The sequence below is a fragment of the Ranitomeya imitator genome, chromosome 5, assembly GCF_032444005.1.
Source record: "Ranitomeya imitator isolate aRanImi1 chromosome 5, aRanImi1.pri, whole genome shotgun sequence".
In the NCBI taxonomy this organism is placed as follows: Eukaryota; Metazoa; Chordata; class Amphibia; order Anura; family Dendrobatidae; genus Ranitomeya; species Ranitomeya imitator.
The window spans coordinates 715,388,113-715,411,642 of NC_091286.1; the positions used below are offsets into that span (position 1 = coordinate 715,388,113).

Below are 23,530 nucleotides of genomic sequence, written 5' to 3' on the forward strand. Positions count from 1 at the left end.
TATAATCTCCCTGCAGTCTCCTCATCACCCAGATTCCTCCAGTGTACACTGTATAATCTCCCAGCAGTCTCCTCTCATCAACCCAGAATCCTCCAGTGTAATCTCCCAGCAGTCTCCTCTCATCACCCAGAATCCTCCAGTGTATACTGTATAATCTCCCAGCAGTCTCCTCTCATCACCCAGAATCCTCCAGTGTAATCTCCCAGCAGTCTCCTCTCATCACCCAGAATCCTCCAGTGTATACTGTATAATCTCCCAGCAGTCTCCTCTCATCACCCAGAATCCTCCAGTGTACACTGTATAATCTCCCAGCAGTCTCCTCTCATCAACCCAGAATCCTCCAGTGTATACTGTATAATCTCCCAGCAGTCTCCTCTTATCACCCAGAATCCTCCAGTGTATACTGTATAATCTCCCTGCAGTCTCCTCATCACCCAGATTCCTCCAGTGTATACTGTATAATCTCCCTGCAGTCTCCTCATCACCCAGATTCCTCCAGTGTATACTGTATAATCTCCCAGCAGTCTCCTCTCATCACCCAGAATCCTCCAGTGTATACTGTATAATCTCCCCGCAGTCTCATCTCATCACCCAGAATCCTCCAGTGTATACTGTATAATCTCCCAGCAGTCTCCTCTCATCACCCAGAATCCTCCAGTGTATACTGTATAATCTCCCAGCAGTCTCCTCTCATCACCCAGAATCCTCCAGTGTACACTGTATAATCTCCCAGCAGTCTCCTCTCATCACCCAGAATCCTCCAGTGTACACTGTATAATTTCCCAGCAGTCTCCTCCCATCACCCAGAATCCTCCAGTGTACACTGTATAATCTCCCAGCAGTCTCCTCTCATCACCCAGAATCCTCCAGTGTATACTGTATAATCTCCCAGCAGTCTCCTCTCATCAACCCAGAATCCTCCAGTGTATACTGTATAATCTCCCAGCAGTCTCCTCTTATCACCCAGAATCCTCCAGTGTATACTGTATAATCTCCCTGCAGTCTCCTCATCACCCAGATTCCTCCAGTGTATACTGTATAATCTCCCAGCAGTCTCCTCTCATCACCCAGAATCCTCCAGTGTACACTGTATAATCTCCCAGCAGTCTCCTCATCACCCAGAATCCTCCAGTGTATACTGTATAATCTCCCTGCAGTCTCCTCATCACCCAGAATCCTCCAGTGTATACTGTATAATCTCCCAGCAGTCTCCTCATCACCCAGATTCCTCCAGTGTATACTGTATAATCTCCCTGCAGTCTCCTCATCACCCAGAATCCTCCAGTGTACACTGTATAATCTCCCAGCAGTCTCCTCATCACCCAGATTCCTCCAGTGTATACTGTATAATCTCCCAGCAGTCTCCTCATCACCCAGATTCCTCCAGTGTATACTGTATAATCTCCCAGCAGTCTCCTCCCATCACCCAGAATCCTCCAGTGTACACTGTATAATCTCCCTGCAGTCTCCTCATCACCCAGAATCCTCCAGTGTATACTGTATAATCTCCCAGCAGTCTCCTCTCATCACCCAGAATCCTCCAGTGTATACTGTATAATCTCCCAGCAGTCTCCTCATCACCCAGATTCCTACAGTGTATACTGTATAATCTCCCAGCAGTCTCCTCTCATCACCCAGAATCCTCCAGTGTATACTGTATAATCTCCCAGCAGTCTCCTCATCACCCAGAATCCTCCAGTGTATACTGTATAATCTCCCAGCAGTCTCCTCATCACCCAGAATCCTCCAGTGTATACTGTATAATCTCCCAGCAGTCTCCTCTCCTCACCCAGAATCCTCCAGTGTACACTGTATAATCTCCCAGCAGTCTCCTCTCCTCACCCAGAATCCTCCAGTGTACACTGTATAATCTCCCAGCAGTCTCCTCTCCTCACCCAGAATCCTCCAGTGTACACTGTATAATCTCCCAGCAGTCTCCTCTCATCACCCAGAATCCTCCAGTGTATACTGTATTATCTCCCAGCAGTCTCCTCTCATCACCCAGAATCCTCCAGTGTATACTGCATTATCTCCCAGCAGTCTCCTCTCATCACCCAGAATCCTCCAGTGTATACTGTATAATCTCCCAGCAGTCTCCTCTCATCACCCAGAATCCTCCAGTGTATACTGTAAAATCTCCCAGCAGTCTCCTCTCATCTCCCAGAATCCTCCAGTGTATACTGTATAATCTCCCAGCAGTCTCCTCTCATCACCCAGAATCCTCCAGTGTACACTGTATAATCTCCCAGCAGTCTTCTCTCCTCACCCAGAATCCTCCAGTGTACACTGTATAATCTCCCAGCAGTCTCCTCCCATCACCCAGAATCCTCCAGTGTATACTGTATAATCTCCCAGCAGTCTCCTCTCATCACCCAGAATCCTCCAGTGTAATCTCCCAGCAGTCTCCTCTCATCACCCAGAATCCTCCAGTGTACACTGTATAATCTCCCAGCAGTCTCCTCTCATCACCCAGAATCCTCCAGTGTACACTGTATAATCTCCCAGCAGTCTCCTCCCATCACCCAGAATCCTCCAGTGTATACTGTATAATCTCCCAGCAGTCTCCTCTCATCACCCAGAATCCTCCAGTGTAATCTCCCAGCAGTCTCCTCTCATCACCCAGAATCCTCCAGTGTAATCTCCCAGCAGTCTCCTCTCATCACCCAGAATCCTCCAGTGTACACTGTATAATCTCCCAGCAGTCTCCTCTCCCCACCCAGAATCCTCCAGTGTACACTGTATAATCTCCCAGCAGTCTCCTCCCATCACCCAGAATCCTCCAGTGTATACTGTATAATCTCCCAGCAGTCTCCTCTCATCACCCAGAATCCTCCAGTGTATACTGTATAATCTCCCAGCAGTCTCCTCTCATCACCCAGAATCCTCCAGTGTATACTGTATAATCTCCCAGCAGTCTCCTCTCATCACCCAGAATCCTCCAGTGTATACTGTATAATCTCCCAGCAGTCTCCTCTCATCACCCAGAATCCTACAGTGTATACTGTATAATCTCCCAGCAGTCTCCTCTCATTACCCAGAATCCTCCAGTGTAATCTCCCAGCAGTCTCCTCTCATCACCCAGAATCCTCCAGTGTACACTGTATAATCTCCCAGCAGTCTCCTCTCATCTCCCAGAATCCTCCAGTGTACACTGTATAATCTCCCAGCAGTCTCCTCCCATCACCCAGAATCCTCCAGTGTATACTGTATAATCTCCCAGCAGTCTCTTCTCATCACCCAGAATCCTCCAGTGTATACTGTATAATCTCCCAGCAGTCACCTCTCATCACCCAGAATCCTCCAGTGTATACTGTATAATCTCCCAGCAGTCTCCTCTCATCACCCAGAATCCTCCAGTGTATACTGTATAATCTCCCAGCAGTCTCCTCTCATCACCCAGAATCCTCCAGTGTAATCTCCCAGCAGTCTCCTCTCATCACCCAGAATCCTCCAGTGTAATCTCCCAGCAGTCTCCTCTCATCACCCAGAATCCTCCAGTGTATACTGTATAATCTCCCAGCAGTCTCCTCTCATCACCCAGAATCCTCCAGTGTATACTGTATAATCTCCCAGCAGTCTCTTCTCATCACCCAGAATCCTCCAGTGTATACTGTATAATCTCCCAGCAGTCTCCTCTCATCACCCAGAATCCTCCAGTGTAATCTCCCAGCAGTCTCCTCTCATCACCCAGAATCCTCCAGTGTATACTGTATAATCTCCCAGCAGTCTCCTCTCATCACCCAGAATCCTCCAGTGTATACTGTATAATCTCCCAGCAGTCTCCTCCCATCACCCAGAATCCTCCAGTGTATACTGTATAATCTCCCAGCAGTCTCCTCTCATCACCCAGAATCCTCCACTGTATACTGTATAATCTCCCAGCAGTCTCCTCTCATCACCCAGAATCCTCCAGTGTATACTGTATAATCTCCCAGCAGTCTCCTCTCATCACCCAGAATCCTCCAGTGTATACTGTATAATCTCCCAGCAGTCTCCTCTCATCACCCAGAATCCTCCACTGTATACTGTATAATCTCCCAGCAGTCTCCTCTCATCACCCAGAATCCTCCAGTGTATACTGTATAATCTCCCAGCAGTCTCCTCTCATCACCCAGAATCCTCCAGTGTATACTGTATAATCTCCCCGCAGTCTCCGCTCATCACCCAGAATCCTCCAGTGTAATCTCCCAGCAGCCTCCTCTCATCCCCCAGAATCCTCCAGTGTATACTGTATAATCTCCCCGCAGTCTCCGCTCATCACCCAGAATCCTCCAGTGTAATCTCCCCGCAGTCTCCTCTCATCCCCCAGAATCCTCCAGTGTACACTGTATAATCTCCCAGCAGTTGCCTCTCATCACCCAGAATCCTCCAGTGTACACTGTATAATCTCCCAGCAGTCTCCTCTCATCCCCCAGAATCCTCCAGTGTACACTGTATAATCTCCCAGCAGTCTCCTCTCATCACCCAGAATCCTCCAGTGTACACTGTATAATCTCCCAGCAGTCTCCTCTCATCAACCAGAATCCTCCAGAGTATACTGTATAATCTCCCAGCATCCTCCTCTCATCACCCAGAATCCTCCAGAGTATACTGTATAATCTCCCAGCAGTCTCCTCCCATCACCCAGAATCCTCCAGTGTACACTGTATAATCTCCCAGCAGTCTCCTCCCATCACCCAGAATCCTCCAGTGTACACTGTACAATCTCCCAGCAGTCTCCTCTCCTCCCATCACCCAGAATCCTCCAGTGTATACTGTATAATCTCCCAGCAGTCTCCTCTCATCAACCAGAATCCTCCAGAGTATACTGTATAATCACCCAGCAGCCTCCTCTCATCACCCAGAATCCTCCAGTGTATACTGTATAATCTCCCAGCAGTCTCCTCCCATCACCCAGAATCCTCCAGTGTACACTGTATAATCTCCCAGCAGTCTCCTCATCAACCCAGAATCCTCCAGTGTACACTATATAGTCTCCCAGCAGTCTCCTCTCATCACCCAGAATCCTCCAGTGTATACTGTATAATCTCCCAGCAGTCTCCTCTCATCACCCAGAATCCTCCAGTGTATACTGTATAATCTCCCAGCAGTCTCCTCCCATCACCCAGAATCCTCCAGTGTACACTGTATAATCTCCCAGCAGTCTCCTCCCATCACCCAGAATCCTCCAGTGTACACTGTATAATCTCCCAGCAGTCTCCTCTCATCACCCAGAATCCTCCAGTGTACACTGTATAATCTCCCAGCAGTCTCCTCCCATCACCCAGAATCCTCCAGTGTACACTGTATAATCTCCCAGCAGTCTCCTCTCATCACCCAGAATCCTACAGTGTATACTGTATAATCTCCCAGCAGTCTCCTCTCATTACCCAGAATCCTCCAGTGTATACTGTATAATCTCCCAGCAGTCTCCTCTCATCACCCAGAATCCTCCAGTGTATACTGTATAATCTCCCAGCAGTCTCCTCTCATTACCCAGAATCCTCCAGTGTAATCTCCCAGCAGTCTCCTCTCATCACCCAGAATCCTCCAGTGTATACTGTATAATCTCCCAGCAGTCTCCTCATCACCCAGAATCCTCCAGTGTATACTGTATAATCTCCCAGCAGTCTCCTCTCCTCACCCAGAATCCTCCAGTGTACACTGTATAATCTCCCAGCAGTCTCCTCTCATCACCCAGAATCCTCCAGTGTATACTGTATAATCTCCCAGCAGTCTCCTCTCATCACCCAGAATCCTCCAGTGTATACTGTATAATCTCCCAGCAGTCTCCTCTCATCACCCAGAATCCTCCAGTGTATACTGTATAATCTCCCAGCAGTCTCCTCTCATCACCCAGAATCCTCCAGGGTACACTGTATAATCTCCTAGCAGTCTCCTCTCATCACCCAGAATCCTCCAGTGTATACTGTATAATCTCCCAGCAGTCTCCTCTCATCACCCAGAATCCTCCAGTAAACACTGTATAACCTCCCAGCAGTCTCCTCTCATCACCCAGAATCCTCCAGTGTATACTGTATAATCTCCCAGCAGTCTCCTCTCATCACCCAGAATCCTCCAGTGTATACTGTATAATTTCCCAGCAGTCTCCTCTCCTCACCCAGAATCCTCCAGTATATACTGTATAATCTCCCAGCAGTCTCCTCTCATCACCCAGAATCCTCCAGTGTATACTGTATAATCTCCCAGCAGTCTCCTCTCATCACCCAGAATCCTCCAGTGTATACTGTATAATCTCCCAGCAGTCTCCTGTCATCACCCAGAATCCTCCAGTGTACACTGTATAATCTCCCAGCAGTCTCCTCTCATCACCCAGAATCCTTCAGTGTATACTGTATAATCTCCCAGCAGTCTCCTGTCATCACCCAGAATCCTCCAGTGTATACTGTATAATCTCCCAGCAGTCTCCTCCCATCACCCAGAATCCTCCAGTGTAATCTCCCAGCAGTCTCCTCTCGTCACCCAGAATCCTCCAGTGTATACTGTATAATCTCCCAGCAGTCTCCTCCCATCACCCAGAATCCTCCAGTGTAATCTCCCAGCAGTCTCCTCTCGTCACCCAGAATCCTCCAGTGTATACTGTATAATCTCCCAGCAGTCTCCTCTCATCAACCAGAATCCTTCAGTGTATACTGTATAATCTCCCAGCAGTCTCCTGTCATCACCCAGAATCCTCCAGTGTACACTGTATAATCTCCCAGCAGTCTCCTCTCATCACCCAGAATCCTCCAGTGTACACTGTATAATCTCCCAGCAGTCTCCTCTCATCACCCAGAATCCTCCAGTGTATACTGTATAATCTCCCAGCAGTCTCCTCCCATCACCCAGAATCCTCCAGTGTAATCTCCCAGCAGTCTCCTCTCGTCACCCAGAATCCTCCAGTGTATACTGTATAATCTCCCAGCAGTCTCCTCTCATCACCCACAATCCTACAGTGTATACTGTATAATCTCCTAGCAGTCTCCTCCCATCACCCAGAATCCTCCAGTGTACACTGTATAATCTCCCAGCAGTCTCATCACCCAGAATCCTCCAGTGTACACTGTATAATCTCCCAGCAGTCTCCTCTCATCACCCAGAATCCTCCAGTGTATACTGTATAATCTCCCAGCAGTCTCCTCCCATCACCCAGAATCCTCCAGTGTAATCTCCCAGCAGTCTCCTCTCGTCACCCAGAATCCTCCAGTGTATACTGTATAATCTCCCAGCAGTCTCCTCTCATCACCCAGAATCCTCCAATGTATACTGTATAATCTCCCAGCAGTCTCCTCCCATCACCCAGAATCCTCCAGTGTACACTGTATAATCTCCCAGCAGTCTCCTCTCGTCACCCAGAATCCTCCAGTGTATACTGTATAATCTCCCAGCAGTCTCCTCTCATCACCCAGAATCCTCCAGTGTATACTGTATAATCTCCCAGCAGTCTCCTCATCACCCAGAATCCTCCAGTGTACACTGTATAATCTCCCAGCAGTCTCCTCTCATCACCCAGAATCCTCCAGTGTATACTGCATTATCTCCCAGCAGTCTCCTCTCATCACCCAGAATCCTCCAGTGTATACTGTATAATCTTCCCGCAGTCTCCTCTCATCACCCAGAATCCTCCAGTGTACACTGTATAATCTCCCAGCAGTCTCCTCTCATCACCCAGAATCCTCCAGTGTACACTGTATAATCTCCCAGCAGTCTCCTCTCATCACCCAGAATCCTCCAGTGTATACTGCATAATCTCCCAGCAGTCTCCTCCCATCACCCAGAATCCTCCAGTGTATACTGCATAATCTCCCAGCAGTCTCCTCTCATCACCCAGAATCCTCCAGTGTATACTGTATAATCTCCCAGCAGTCACCTCTCATCACCCAGAATCCTCCAGTGTACACTGTATAATCTCCCAGCAGTCTCCTCTCATCACCCAGAATCCTCCAGTGTATACTGTATAACCTCCCAGCAGTCTCCTCTCATCACCCAGAATCCTCCAGTGTATACTGTATAATCTCCCAGCAGTCTCCTCTCATCACCCAGAATCCTCCAGTGTATACTGTATTATCTCCCAGCAGTCTCCTCTCATCACCCAGAATCCTCCAGTGTATACTGTATAATCTCCCAGCAGTCTCCTCCCATCACCCAGAATCCTCCAGTGTATACTGTATAATCTCCCAGCAGTCTCCTCCCATCACCCAGAATTCTCCAGTGTATACTGTATAATCTCCCAGCAGTCTCCTCCCATCACCCAGAATCCTCCAGTGTATACTGTATAATCTCCCAGCAGTCTCCTCCCATCACCCAGAATTCTCCAGTGTATACTGTATAATCTCCCAGCAGTCTCCTCCCATCACCCAGAATCCTCCAGTGTATACTGTATAATCTCCCAGCAGTCTCCTCTCATCACCCAGAATCCTCCAGTGTATACTGTATAATCTCCCAGCAGTCTCCTCTCATCACCCAGCATCCTCCAGTGTATACTGTATAATCTCCCAGCAGTCTCCTCTCATCGCCCAGAATCCTCCAGTGTATACTGCATTATCTCCCAGCAGTCTCCTCTCATCGCCCAGAATCCTCCAGTGTACACTGTATAATCTCCCAGCAGTCTCCTCTCATCGCCCAGAATCCTCCAGTGTACACTGTATAATCTCCCAGCAGTCTCCTCTCATCGCCCAGAATCCTCCAGTGTATACTGTATAATCTCCCAGCAGTCTCCTCTCATCGCCCAGAATCCTCCAGTGTATACTGTATAATCTCCCAGCAGTCTCCTCTCATCACCCAGAATCCTCCAGTGTATACTGTATAACCTCCCAGCAGTCTCCTCATCACCCAGAATCCTCCAGTGTATACTGTATAATCTCCCAGCAGTCTCCTCATCACCCAGATTCCTCCAGTGTATACTGTATAATCTCCCCGCAGTCTCCTCTCATCACCCAGAATCCTCCAGTGTATACTGTATAATCTCCCAGCAGTCTCCTCCCATCACCCAGAATCCTCCAGTGTAATCTCCCAGCAGTCTCCTCTCATCACCCAGAATCCTCCAGTGTACACTGTATAATCTCCCAGCAGTCTCCTCTCATCACCCAGAGTCCTCCAGTGTATACTGTATAATCTCCCAGCAGTCTCCTCCCATCACCCAGAATCCTCCAGTGTATACTGTATAATCTCCCAGCAGTCTCCTCTCGTCACCCAGAATCCTCCAGTGTATACTGTATAATCTCCCAGCAGTCTCCTCTCGTCACCCAGAATCCTCCAGTGTATACTGTATAATCTCCCAGCAGTCTCCTCCCATCACCCAGAATCCTCCAGTGTATACTGTATAATCTCCCAGCAGTCTCCTCTCATCACCCAGAATCCTCCAGTGTATACTGTATAATCTCCCAGCAGTCTCCTCTCATCTCCCAGAATCCTCCAGTGTATATTGTATAATCTCCCAGCAGTCTCCTCCCATCACCCAGAATCCTCCAGTGTACACTGTATAATCTCCCAGCAGTCTCCTCCCATCACCCAGAATCCTCCAGTGTACACTGTATAATCTCCCAGCAGTCTCCTCTCATCACCCAGAATCCTCCAGTGTAATCTCCCAGCAGTCTCCTCTCGTCACCCAGAATCCTCCAGTGTATACTGTATAATCTCCCAGCAGTCTCCTCTCATCACCCAGAATCCTCCAGTGTAATCTCCCAGCAGTCTCCTCTCATCACCCAGAATCCTCCAGTGTATACTGTATAATCTCCCAGCAGTCTCCTCCCATCACCCAGAATCCTCCAGTGTATACTGTATAATCTCCCAGCAGTCTCCTCTCATCACCCAGAATCCTCCAGTGTATACTGTATAATCTCCCAGCAGTCTCCTCTCATCTCCCAGAATCCTCCAGTGTATACTGTATAATCTCCCAGCAGTCTCCTCTCATCACCCAGAATCCTCCAGTGTATACTGTATAATCTCCCAGCAGTCTCCTCTCATCACCCAGAATCCTCCAGTGTACACTGCATTATCTCCCAGCAGTCTCCTCTCATCACCCAGAATCCTCCAGTGTATACTGTATAATCTCCCAGCAGTCTCCTCTCATCACCCAGAATCCTCCAGTGTATACTGTATAATCTCCCAGCAGTCTCCTCTCATCACCCAGAATCCTCCAGTGTACACTGTATAATCTCCCAGCAGTCTCCTCTCATCACCCAGAATCCTACAGTGTATACTGTATAATCTCCCAGCAGTCTCCTCTCATCACCCAGAATCCTACAGTGTATACTGTATAATCTCCCAGCAGTCTCCTCTCATCACCCAGAATCCTCCAGTGTATACTGTATAATCTCCCAGCAGTCTCCTCTCATCACCCAGAATCCTCCAGTGTAATCTCCCAGCAGTCTCCTCTCATCACCCAGAATCCTCCAGTGTACACTGCATTATCTCCCAGCAGTCTCCTCTCATCACCCAGAATCCTCCAGTGTATACTGTATAATCTCCCAGCAGTCTCCTCTCATCACCCAGAATCCTCCAGTGTATACTGTATAATCTCCCAGCAGTCTCCTCTCATCACCCAGAATCCTCCAGTGTATCTATATATATAATTGTCTAAGGGTTTTTCCGTCTGTCTGTCTGTCTGTCCAGGAAATCCCGGCTCTCTGACCAATCAGCAACGGGCACAGCGACGATGATGTCATAAAGGACGTAGACATCTCACGTTTCTGATCCAGCGACGGGCACAGTATCGACGTAGATGTCATAATGGTTGCCATGGCGACGATGATGTCATAAAGGTTGCCTCGACCAATCAGCGACGGGCACAGTGTGCCGCGAATTCTGGAATCATCATTGTCCATATACTACGGGGACATGCATATTCTAGAATACCCGATGCGTTAGAATCGGGCCACAATCTAGTACTGTATAATCTCCCAGCAGTCTCCTCTCATCACCCGGAATCCTCCAGGCTACACTGTATAATCTCCCAGCAGTCTCCTCTCATCACCCAGAATCCTCCAGTGTAATCTCCCCGCAGTCTCCTCTCATCACCCAGAATCCTCCAGTGTAATCTCCCCGCAGTCTCCTCTCATCACCCAGAATCCTCCAGTGTAATCTCCCCGCAGTCTCCTCTCATCACCCAGAATCCCCCAGTGTAATCTCCCAGCAGTCTCCTCTCATCACCCAGAATCCTCCAGGGTAATCTCCCCGCAGTCCCCTCATCCCCCAGAATCTTCCAGTGTAATCTCCCCGCAGTCTCCTCTCATCCCCCAGAATCCCCCAGTGTAGTCTCCCCGCAGTCTCCTCTCATCCCCCAGAATCCCCCAGTGTATACTGTATAATCTCCCCCAGCAGTCTCCTCCCATCACCCAGAATCCTCCAGTGTATACTGTATAATCTCCCCCAGCAGTCTCCTCCCATCACCCAGAATCCTCCAGTGTATACTGTATAATCTCCCAGCAGTCTCCTCCCATCACCCAGAATCCTCCAGGGTACACTGTATAATCTCCCCGCAGTCTCCTCTCATCACCCAGAATCCTCCAGTGTAATCTCCCCGCAGTCTCCTCGTCACCCAGAATCCTCCAGTGTAATCTCCCCGCAGTCTCCTCTCATCACCCAGAATCCTCCAGGGTAATCTCCCCGCAGTCTCCTCTCATCACCCAGAATCCTCCAGGGTAATCTCCCCGCAGTCTCCGCTCATCACCCAGAATCCTCCAGTGTACACTGTATAATCTCCCAGCAGTCTCCTCTCATCACCCAGAATCCTCCAGTGTACACTGTATAATCTCCCAGCAGCCTCCTCTCATCACCCAGAATCCTCCAGTGTATACTGTATAATCTCCCAGCAGTCTCCTCTCATCACCCAGAATCCTCCAGTGTATACTGTATAATCTCCCAGCAGTCTCCTCTCATCACCCAGAATCCTCCAGTGTATACTGTATAATCTCCCAGCAGTCTCCTCTCATCACCCAGAATCCTCCAGGGTATACTGTATAATCTCCCAGCAGTCTCCTCTCATCCCCCAGAATCCTCCAGTGTAATCTCCCAGCAGTCACCTCTCCGGTCAGCAGCTCGGTCATCTTGTTGGTGAGTTGTAGGATCTTCTCCTCGTGGGATGGAGAGTGCAGGGGAGGTATTGCGGTGGGTTTCCAGCTCCGTTGTCCAGGCTCGTGGTGGTGGATGATGGGGGTCTCACAGTCGCCCGACGTCTTCCTCACTATTGTGTAATCCTGTATGGACAGACAGTGGTAGAGAGAAGCCGCCATCAGCATTTTATACCCGACTAATCACATTTATATAAAGCTGCTTTATCGCCGATTAATTTCTTTATTTTACTGCAGAAATCAGTTTCTCATTTTTAGCAAACTCCGTAACTGAAATTATATGCTAATGAGATGCATGTCCTGTGGGCGGGGTCTGCCCTGACTGCTCTCTGGCTCCTCCTCCTTCCTCTAGGTCGTTCATGTTTCCCTGACCTGTCAATTAGAGACATGATGCAGGTGGGAGGCGGCAGAGCGGCAGCCCGCCCCCTGCAGGTGCAGCTCATTAGCATGTGAGGATTTCCTCAGCATTACGCCATTAGTTTCTCTCTCCTAGTGTATCCTCACCCACCCCCTGCAGACTGTGAGCCCTCGCGGGCAGGGTCCTCCCTCCTTATGTACTCGTGTGCCTTGTTATCTGCTCATGTTTAATGTATTTGTCTATATTTGCCCCGTATTCACATGTAAAGCGCCATGGAATAAATGGCGCTATAAAAATGTATAATAATAATTAGTTGTGGGTGTAAAATCCTGATGACATTGGATTATTCGGTTGTGATAAGTCCACCAGCAGCACATGGGATTGCCCGCTCGCCAATTCTTAGTGCTGTCCTGAGAAGGTGGATCCACCAAGCTGCAGATCACCGCAGACACTCGCACTCAGCAGGCAGGAGGACAGTGGGGCAGTCAGGACCCAGACAGCAGGCTGTGCTGGAGGGCAGACAACGGAGACAGGATGCTCGAGAATCGGAGAATGTGTGGTCAAAATAACATAATGGACATCAGGCATCAGAAGGAAAATAATGCAGCCGTCATGGTGGCTGTACGACAATCACATTATCAGAAGGTCTAATTCTACCTTCACATTCTGTCATCACATGGGAAACGACCAATGAAAGGGAAACTAATGCAGAACAATACCACTCCGCCAAAAGCTAAAGGCCGACAGGAGCGTGGGAGGACGGGACTGTGTGACCCATCTGGAATCACTTCTACCGATGCTCAGACCAAGAACCAGCGGCTTCTCCTATGGAAAGAGATTCGAGACCTTCGAAGACGTTTCTCTGACCTCTCCATAGGCTTCACAGATAGCACTTGAGCCACTGGACAAATTAAGTTTGTCACCTTCCAGATCTTCGTAAGACGAAAAGTTGAGTGGACGATCTGCAGGATTTAGATATAGGTAGATACGTTAAAAGAGCCGCACTATTGAGCCAAGTGTGAATGAGTTCTTATTGAAGAAGAGGACAGAAATGGCATCAACACCAGGTAGCTGCTGGAATACAGGATGTCAAAAATTGGCCAGGATTAATAAAGCCTCTCTGACGGTCAGAGAAATCTACGAAGAACACAGAATCCAAAATCAGAATGTGAATAGAACATGAACAAGTGCACCCCCGCAGAAACCCCGCACACCTAGACACCCACACAGACAGACATACACTAGACCTGGTCTTCACCCGTCTCTGCTCTCTAACTTCACCACCATCCCTCTCCCTCTATCCGACCACCATCTGCTCACCTTCTCATCCCGGTCCTCCTCATCGGTCAGCCATGTCCAGCAAAATGCGCACCCATGCAGGAACCTCGCACACCTAGACACCCACACAGACGGACATACATTAGACCTGGTATTCACCCGTCTCTGCTCTCTAACTTCACCACCTCCCCTCTCCCTCTATCCGACCACCATCTGCTCACCTTCTCATCCCTGTCCTCCTCATCTGTCACCCATGTCCAGCAACATCCGCACCCCCGCAGAAACCCCGCACACCTAGACACCCAAACACTCTGACTCTATCCTACCACTGGCATCCATATCCTCACTCCACGACACAGACACTGCCACTGCTTTGTACAATGCCACTCTCGCATCAGCTATTAACACGGTTGCCTCCTTCATCCATGGCAGAGTGCGACATATCAATAGACAACCCTGGCACAATAACACCACTAAAAAGCTCCGGCAAGTGTCCAGGGTTGCGGAGCGGCGTTGGAAGAAAACACACTCGCAAGACGACTTCACTGTATTCAAACAGGCAACACTCGCTTTTAAATCTGCTCTCACCTCTGCTAAACAGGCGACTTCACAACCCCCGTATCGTCCCTATCCTACAACCCCAAACAGTTATTCAAAACCTTTAACTCCCTCCTCTGCCCCCCACTGCCCCCTCCAACCTCCCTCATCTCTGCTGAGGACTTTGCCACACACTTTAAAAATAAGATCGACCAAACAAGGCAAGTCTTCATTGTTCAACCACCACAACCCCTTTGTACACCAGACCAATGTCCAAACCCCATAACCTCCCTCTACAACATCACTGAAGGGGAGCCTGCGGGTAAGTTTACACAGGGAGTTTTTGTTGTGTTTTTTTTTCTCATGTGTTTTTTTCTCTTTGTGAATGCCAATAAAGTTGAGTGCACACAGAAAAAAAAACTTCGAACACACAGAATGAACAGATTGATAGTAAGAATAGATACATTGCCTGCGGTATCCCCTTCCCCAGCATTTTCCCACGGTGCAGAGGTTTCCTCCGGTCAGGCAGTGAGGGAGCGCAGGCTCGATGACGTCACCGCTCATTACTGTGCCTGCTCCGTATCATCCATTCCCCAGTCTCTTACACCCGGGGTGGTCGCATTAGCAGCTTTATCTCCCCCAGATACGTCGTGGGACACTCGGTACATCGGACTACGATGGATCAGGGACTATACTGGACTTTTGCTTTTTTATTTTACTTGTATTGCAGAAGATTGAGGGCTTCGCTTTGGAATGGCAGAATAATAAAAATATGGTGAAAACTGTGTATTGTTTTATTTCATTAAAATACTTTTTTCTTACTGTGTGTGTTTATTTAACCCTTTAATTAATAAAGGATTAGTAACGGATAGGTTCTTATTGACGCCTCTCCATTACTAAGCCGGCTTAATGTCACCTTACAATAAATAGTAAGGTGACATTAACCCATTCTTGTCCAGCTTGCCACCTCTACAGGGCAAGTGGGAAGAGTCGGGAAAGCACCAGAATTGGCGGATCTAATAGATGTGCCTTTTATGGGCAGCTGCGGGCTGGGGGGACCCCACGCCGTTTTTTAAAAAAAGCGTGAGGACCCCTCTATTCTAGATAGCTAGCCTTGCTGAAGCTCACAGTTGGGGGTTGCAGCCCCCAGCTGTAAGTTTTGTCTGGCTGGTTATCAAAATTAGGGGGGAACCCACACAGTTTTTTAAAAAATTATTTATAGCGCAGGAGCGGCAGATGAAAACTCCAATCTGCCGCTCCTGCTCTCACTGTAATTAGCAGCACCAGGTGTCAGATGATGGGAGCAGTAGTCCCATCATCTGACACCAGTGATTGGAGGCGAGTTTACAGACATGCCCTATGTTAAAAAAAAATGCTGCAAAGCAAAAAAATACTGACCAAACAAAAACCCAATGTGTGTGCAATGAGATTTCTGAAATCTCATAGGCTTTGATGGTACTGTAAAAACAACTGAAAATTAGCATTAAAAAACAGCAAAAAAACCGCTGCAAAAACGCCCTGTGTGAACTTATTTTAATTGTCTCACCTCACCACCTGTGCGCTCGACCCCATCCCATCCCACCTCCTCCCCAACCTCACCACCACACTAATCCCATCCCTAACCCATCTCTTCAACCTATCGCTAACTTCTGGCACCTTCCCTTCTGCTTTCAAACATGCCACAATCACACCTATCCTTAAAAAGCCAACCCTTGATCCAACTGCTGTGTCCAGCTATCGCCCAATATCGCTGCTCCCATTTGCTTCCAAACTCCTGGAGCAGCACGTCCATGCTGAACTCTCCTCCCACCTCTCATCTAACTTGCTCTTTGACAATCTACAGTCTGGTTTCAGCCCCATCACTCAACTGAGACAGCCCTGACCAAAATCACTAATGACCTACCTACCGCCAAAGCTAACGGACAATACTCTGTACTCCTCCTTCTAGACCTGTCCTCCGCTTTGGACAGTTGACCACTGCCTCCTACTACAGATCCTCTCCTCCTTTGGCATCAAAGACCTCGCCCTATCCTGGATCTCCTCGTACCTTTCCAACCGCACATTCAGTGTCTCCCACTCCCACACTACCTCCTCATCCCACCCTCTCTCTGTTGGAGTCCCCCAAGGCTCTGTTCTAGGATCCCTACTCTTCTCAATCTATACACTTGGCTTGGGACAACTCAAAAGTCTCATGGATTCCAGTACCACCTCTATGATGATGACACTCAGATCTACCTCTCTGGCCCAGACGTCACCGCTCTGCTGTCCAGAATCCCAGAGTGTCCATCAGCCATATCCTCCTTCTTCTTCTCCCCTCGCTTCCTCAAACTCAATGTGGACAAATCTGAACTCCTCATCTTTCCTCCATCTCATAGATCTTCCTGACCTATCGCAATTAACAGCATCACGCTTTCCCCCGTACCGGATGTCTCGGAGTAACCCTTGACTCTGCCCGGTCCTTCAAACCGCACATCCAAGCTCTTTCCACTTCCTGTCGCCTCCAGCTCAATAATATCTCCAGAATCCGTCCTTTCCTCAACCGTCAATCTACTAAAATGCTGGTGCACGCCCTCATCATCTCCCGCCTTGACTACTGCAACATCCTTTTCTGTGGCCTCCCTGCTAACATCCTTGCACCTCTCCAGTCCATCCTTAACTCTGCTGCCCGACTAATTAATCTCTCTCCTCGCTACTCCTCCGCTTCCCCCCTCTGCAAATCTCTTCACTGGTTACCATTCGTTAAGCGTATCCAGTTCAAATTACTAATAGTAACCTACAAAGCCACCCATAACCTGTCTCCTCCATATATCTCTGAACTAATCTCCCGATATCTTCCCCTCACGTGATCTCCGGTCCTCCCAAGACCTCCTTCTCTCCTCCACACTTATTCGTTCCTCAACCAATCGCCTCCAAGACTTCTCCTGAATATCCCCCATCCTCTGGAATTCTTTGCCCCAAAACGTCCGACTATCAACCACATTCGGATCCTTCATATAGAACCTGAAAGCCCATCTCTTCAGAAAAGCCTACAGCCTGCACTGACCCCGCTGCCTCCTCTTCACTATCGAAGCTACCGCCTCACCACCACCGGAGCTACCGCCTCACCAACACCGGAGCTACCGCCTCACCAACACTGGAGCTCCTGCAACCCTCAACCTATTGTCTCCATCCCCATGATCCTGTAGAATGTAAGCTCACAATGGCAGGGTCCTCGCCCCTCTATATCAGTCTGTCATTGTTAGTTTACTGTAAGTGATATCTGTAACTTGTATGTGACCCCTTCTCATGTACAGAACCATGGAATCAATGGTTCTATATAAATAAATAATAAAAATAATAATAATAATAATAATAATAATAACAACACCACAACCTGGATTGGCCAAAGACTCTTTCCTGGCTAAAGGTTCTGTGATGTTATGGATGATTGTACGAATCCCCCACCTAAGAGCTTCAGAAACAAAAGACTGATAATCCTGAGCAAACTGATATGCTTGGCATTATTAGACTTCTCCATGATGGAACATTTCACACTGAATGCAGAGATTTGAAGGCAATGACCCTTAATACTTTCAAGGAGAAACCTCAAATAAGATGTTATTTCTTCAATTAATCGTCAAGTTTGTTACTACTCTACAATAGAAAGATATTTCTGTAATTAATCTTAGAATAGCAAAATGGAAATCATGAAATGGGCAACTTCATCAAAATAATGAAAAAATATAGAAATATAGAAGAGTTTACCTCTCCACTCAGCAGATAATAATAGAAATATAGAAGAGTTTACCTCTCCACTCAGCAGATAATAATAGAAATATAGAAGAGTTTACCTCTCCACTCAGCATATAATAGAAATATAGAAGAGTTTACCTCTCCACTCAGCAGATAATAATAGAAATATAGAAGAGTTTACCTCTCCACTCAGCAGATAATAATAGAAATATAGAAGAGTTTACCTCTCCGCTCAGCAGATAATAGAAATATAGAAGAGTTTACCTCTCCGCTCAGCAGATAATAATAGAAATATAGAAGAGTTTACCTCTCCACTCAGCAGATAATAGAAATAGAAGAGTTTACCTCTCCGCTCAGCAGATAATAGAAATATAGAAGAGTTTACCTCTCCACTCAGCAGATAATAATAGAAATATAGAAGAGTTTACCTCTCCACTCAGCAGATAATAATAGAAATATAGAAGAGTTTACCTCTCCGCTCAGCAGATTATAGATATATGGAGCAGTTTCCTCTCAGCAGATTATAGATATATGGAGCAGTTTCCGCTCAGCAGATTATAGATATATGGAGCAGTTACCTCTCAGCAGATTATAGATATATGGAGCAGTTTCCGCTCAGCAGATTATAGATATATGGAGCAGTTACCTCTCAGCAGATTATAGATATATGGAGCAGTTTCCTCTCAGCAGATTATAGATATATGGAGCAGTTTCCTCTCAGCAGATTATAGATATATGGAGCAGTTTCCTCTCAGCAGATTATAGATATATGGAGCAGTTTCCTCTCAGCAGATTATAGATATATGGAGCAGTTTCCTCTCAGCAGATTATAGATATATGGAGCAGTTTCCTCTCAGCAGATTATAGATATATGGAGCAGTTTCCGCTCAGCAGATTATAGATATATGGAGCAGTTTCCGCTCAGTAGATTATAGATATATGGAGCAGTTTCCTCTCAGCAGATTATAGATATATGGAGCAGTTACCACTCAGCAGATTATAGATATATGGAGCAGTTTCCGCTCAGTAGATTATAGATATATGGAGCAGTTTCCTCTCAGCAGATTATAGATATATGGAGCAGTTACCTCTCAGCAGATTATAGATATATGGAGCAGTTACCTCTCAGATTATAGATATATGGAGCAGTTACCTCTCCTCTCAGCAGATTATAGATATATGGAGCAGTTTCCGCTCAGCAGATTATAGATATATGGAGCAGTTTCCTCTCAGCAGATTATAGATATATGGAGCAGGTTCCTCTCAGATTATAGATATATGGAGCAGTTACCTCTCAGCAGATTATAGATATATGGAGCAGTTACCTCTCAGATTATAGATATATGGAGCAGTTACCTCTCCTCTCAGCAGATTATAGATATATGGAGCAGTTTCCGCTCAGCAGATTATAGATATATGGAGCAGTTTCCTCTCAGCAGATTATAGATATATGGAGCAGTTTCCGCTCAGCAGATTATAGATATATGGAGCAGTTACCTCTCAGCAGATTATAGATATATGGAGCAGTTACTTCTCAGCAGATTATAGATATATGGAGCAGTTACCTCTCCTCTCAGCAGATTATAGATATATGGAGCAGTTTCCTCTCAGCAGATTATAGATATATGGAGCAGTTTCCTCTCAGCAGATTATAGATATATGGAGCAGTTACCTCTCAGATTATAGATATATGGAGCAGTTACCTCTCCTCTCAGCAGATTATAGATATATGGAGCAGTTTCCGCTCAGCAGATTATAGATATATGGAGCAGTTTCCTCTCAGCAGATTATAGATATATGGAGCAGGTTCCTCTCAGATTATAGATATATGGAGCAGTTACCTCTCAGCAGATTATAGATATATGGAGCAGTTACCTCTCAGATTATAGATATATGGAGCAGTTACCTCTCCTCTCAGCAGATTATAGATATATGGAGCAGTTTCCGCTCAGCAGATTATAGATATATGGAGCAGTTTCCTCTCAGCAGATTATAGATATATGGAGCAGTTTCCGCTCAGCAGATTATAGATATATGGAGCAGTTACCTCTCAGCAGATTATAGATATATGGAGCAGTTACTTCTCAGCAGATTATAGATATATGGAGCAGTTACCTCTCCTCTCAGCAGATTATAGATATATGGAGCAGTTTCCTCTCAGCAGATTATAGATATATGGAGCAGTTTCCTCTCAGCAGATTATAGATATATGGAGCAGTTACCTCTCAGATTATAGATATATGGAGCAGTTACCTCTCCTCTCAGCAGATTATAGATATATGGAGCAGTTTCCGCTCAGCAGATTATAGATATATGGAGCAGTTTCCTCTCAGCAGATTATAGATATATGGAGCAGTTTCCTCTCAGCAGATTATAGATATATGGAGCAGTTTCCTCTCAGCAGATTATAGATATATGGAGCAGTTACCTCTCAGCAGATTATAGATATATGGAGCAGTTACTTCTCAGCAGATTATAGATATATGGAGCAGTTACCTCTCCTCTCAGCAGATTATAGATATATGGAGCAGTTTCCTCTCAGCAGATTATAGATATATGGAGCAGTTTCCGCTCAGCAGATTATAGATATATGGAGCAGTTTCCTCTCAGCAGATTATAGATATATGGAGCAGTTTCCTCTCAGCAGATTATAGATATATGGAGCAGTTACCTCTCAGCAGATTATAGATATATGGAGCAGTTACCTCTCAGCAGATTATAGATATATGGAGCAGTTTCCTCTCAGCAGATTATAGATATATGGAGCAGTTTCCTCTCAGCAGATTATAGATATATGGAGCAGTTACCTCTCAGCAGATTATAGATATATGGAGCAGTTTCCTCTCAGCAGATTATAGATATATGGAGCAGTTTCCTCTCAGCAGATTATAGATATATGGAGCAGTTTCCTCTCAGCAGATTATAGATATATGGAGCAGTTTCCTCTCAGCAGATTATAGATATATGGAGCAGTTTCCGCTCAGCAGATTATAGATATATGGAGCAGTTACCTCTCAGCAGATTATAGATATATGGAGCAGTTTCCTCTCAGCAGATTATAGATATATGGGGCAGTTACCTCTCAGTAGATTATAGATATATGGAGCAGTTTCCTCTCAGCAGATTATAGATATATGGAGCAGTTACCTCTCAGCAGATTATAGATATATGGAGCAGTTTCCTCTCAGCAGATTATAGATATATGGAGCAGTTTCCGCTCAGCAGATTATAGATATATGGAGCAGTTACCTCTCAGCAGATTATAGATATATGGAGCAGTTTCCGCTCAGCAGATTATAGATATATGGAGCAGTTACCTCTCAGCAGATTATAGATATATGGAGCAGTTTCCTCTCAGCAGATTATAGATATATGGAGCAGTTTCCTCTCAGCAGATTATAGATATATGGAGCAGTTTCCTCTCAGCAGATTATAGATATATGGAGCAGTTACCTCTCCGCTCAGCAGATTATAGATATATGGAGCAGTTACCTCTCAGCAGATTATAGATATATGGAGCAGTTACCTCTCAGTAGATTATAGATATATGGAGCAGTTTCCTCTCAGCAGATTATAGATATATGGAGCAGTTTCCTCTCAGCAGATTATAGATATATGGAGCAGTTACCTCTCCGCTCAGCAGATTATAGATATATGGAGCAGTTTCCTCTCAGCAGATTATAGATATATGGAGAAGTTTCCTCTCAGCAGATTATAGATATATGGAGCAGTTTCCGCTCAGCAGATTATAGATATATGGAGCAGTTACCTCTCAGCAGATTATAGATATATGGAGCAGTTTCCTCTCAGCAGATTATAGATATATGGAGCAGTTACCTCTCAGCAGATTATAGATATATGGAGCAGTTTCCGCTCAGCAGATTATAGATATATGGAGCAGTTTCCTCTCAGCAGATTATAGATATATGGAGCAGTTTCCGCTCAGCAGATTATAGATATATGGAGCAGTTTCCTCTCAGCAGATTATAGATATATGGAGCAGTTTCCTCTCAGCAGATTATAGATATATGGAGCAGTTTCCGCTCAGCAGATTATAGATATATGGAGCAGTTTCCGCTCAGCAGATTATAGATATATGGAGCAGTTTCCGCTCAGCAGATTATAGATATATGGAGCAGTTTCCTCTCCGCTCAGCAGATTATAGATATATGGAGCAGTTTCCTCTCAGCAGATTATAGATATATGGAGCAGTTACCTCTCAGCAGATTATAGATATATGGAGCAGTTTCCGCTCAGCAGATTATAGATATATGGAGCAGTTTCCTCTCAGCAGATTATAGATATATGGAGCAGTTTCCTCTCAGCAGATTATAGATATATGGGGCAGTTACCTCTCCGCTCAGCAGGGAGATGATCTCCAGGGCGCAGGCGATGATTCTTCGGGACGTCTCTGCCTCCATCCTCGGCCGTCGCTCCGGTGACAGATGTTGGATGATGTCGGGGGATGGAGACCTTCAGGCTTCTCTATAATTATGGCTGACACCAGAGAGAACAAGCTGCGGCTGCTGCACTGTAGAGATGAAGGACCTGTGGTGATGTCAGGACCATGTGACCAGGAGGGGCGGAGCTCAGCAGAGCAGTGCTCGTCCAGGACCTGTGGTGACGTCAGCACCATGTGACCGCCATAGGGCGGAGCTCAGCAGAGCAGTGCTCGTCTAGGACCTGCGATGATGTCAGTGTCATGTGACCAGGAGGGGCGGAGCTCAGCAGAGCAGTGGTGGAGCAGGACCTGTGGTGACATCAGCACCATGTGACCAGAAGGGGCGGAGCTCAGCAGAGCAGTGCTCGTCCAGGATCTGTGGTGACGTCAGCACCATGTGACCAGGAGGGGCGGAGCTCAGCAGGGTAGTGCTCGTCCAGGACCTGTGGTGACGTCAGCACCATGCGACCAGGAGGGGCGGAGCTCAGCAGAGTAGTGCTCGTCCAGGATCTGTGGTGACGTCAGCACCATGTGACCAGGAGGGGCGGAGCTCAGCAGAGCAGTGGTGGAGCAGGACCTGCGATGATGTCAGTGTCATGTGACCAGGAGGGGCGGAGCTCAGCAGGGTAGTGCTCGTCCAGGAGCTGTGGTGACGTCAGCACCATGTGACCAGGAGGGGCGGAGCTCAGCAGAGCAGTGCTCGTCCAGGACCTGTGGTGATGTCAGCACCATGTGACCAGGAGGGGCGGAGCTCAGCAGAGCAGCTGTGGAGCAGGATGGAGGTTTGGCGCTTTCACACATCGTTTTTTTTGCCATCAGTCACAATGTGTTGGATTGACGGATCTGTCATAAATTCTGAAAAACTGATGTGACGGATCAGGTTTTCCACTGGATCCGACTAGAGATTCCGGCAAAAAAAACGGATCCGTCTGATCAGTTTTTCATCCATTTCTCCTTTTTTTAATCCGTTTTACATTAGATTATGAAGGATCCATTTATGATTTATTGGCTACTGAACACCTATCGTTACAGTGTTGCTACAGCCCATCTTTGACAGGTTGTAGAGCAAGTGGCGAAGATGGACAGCGTGATGGCAAACATCCTGAAGATTTCTGTGGATTTCTCTTTTTCGTT

At 46.9% G+C, this 23,530-nt stretch overlaps 1 protein-coding gene across 1 annotated transcript in view; it reads right to left on the bottom strand.

Annotated features, from left to right (window-relative positions):
* The window catches only part of LOC138638951 (zinc finger protein 568-like), a 192,262-nt gene extending 169,756 nt beyond the window's left edge, over window positions 1-22,506 (bottom strand). The window contains exons 1-2 of the mRNA XM_069728713.1: window positions 22,308-22,506; window positions 12,003-12,176 (exon numbers count right to left, since the gene is read on the bottom strand). Coding sequence (XP_069584814.1) covers window positions 12,003-12,176; window positions 22,308-22,376 — 243 coding nt within the window. The 5' untranslated portion in view covers window positions 22,377-22,506. The remainder of the gene's footprint in view (window positions 1-12,002; window positions 12,177-22,307) is intronic.
* Between the last annotated feature and the right edge of the window lie 1,024 nt (window positions 22,507-23,530).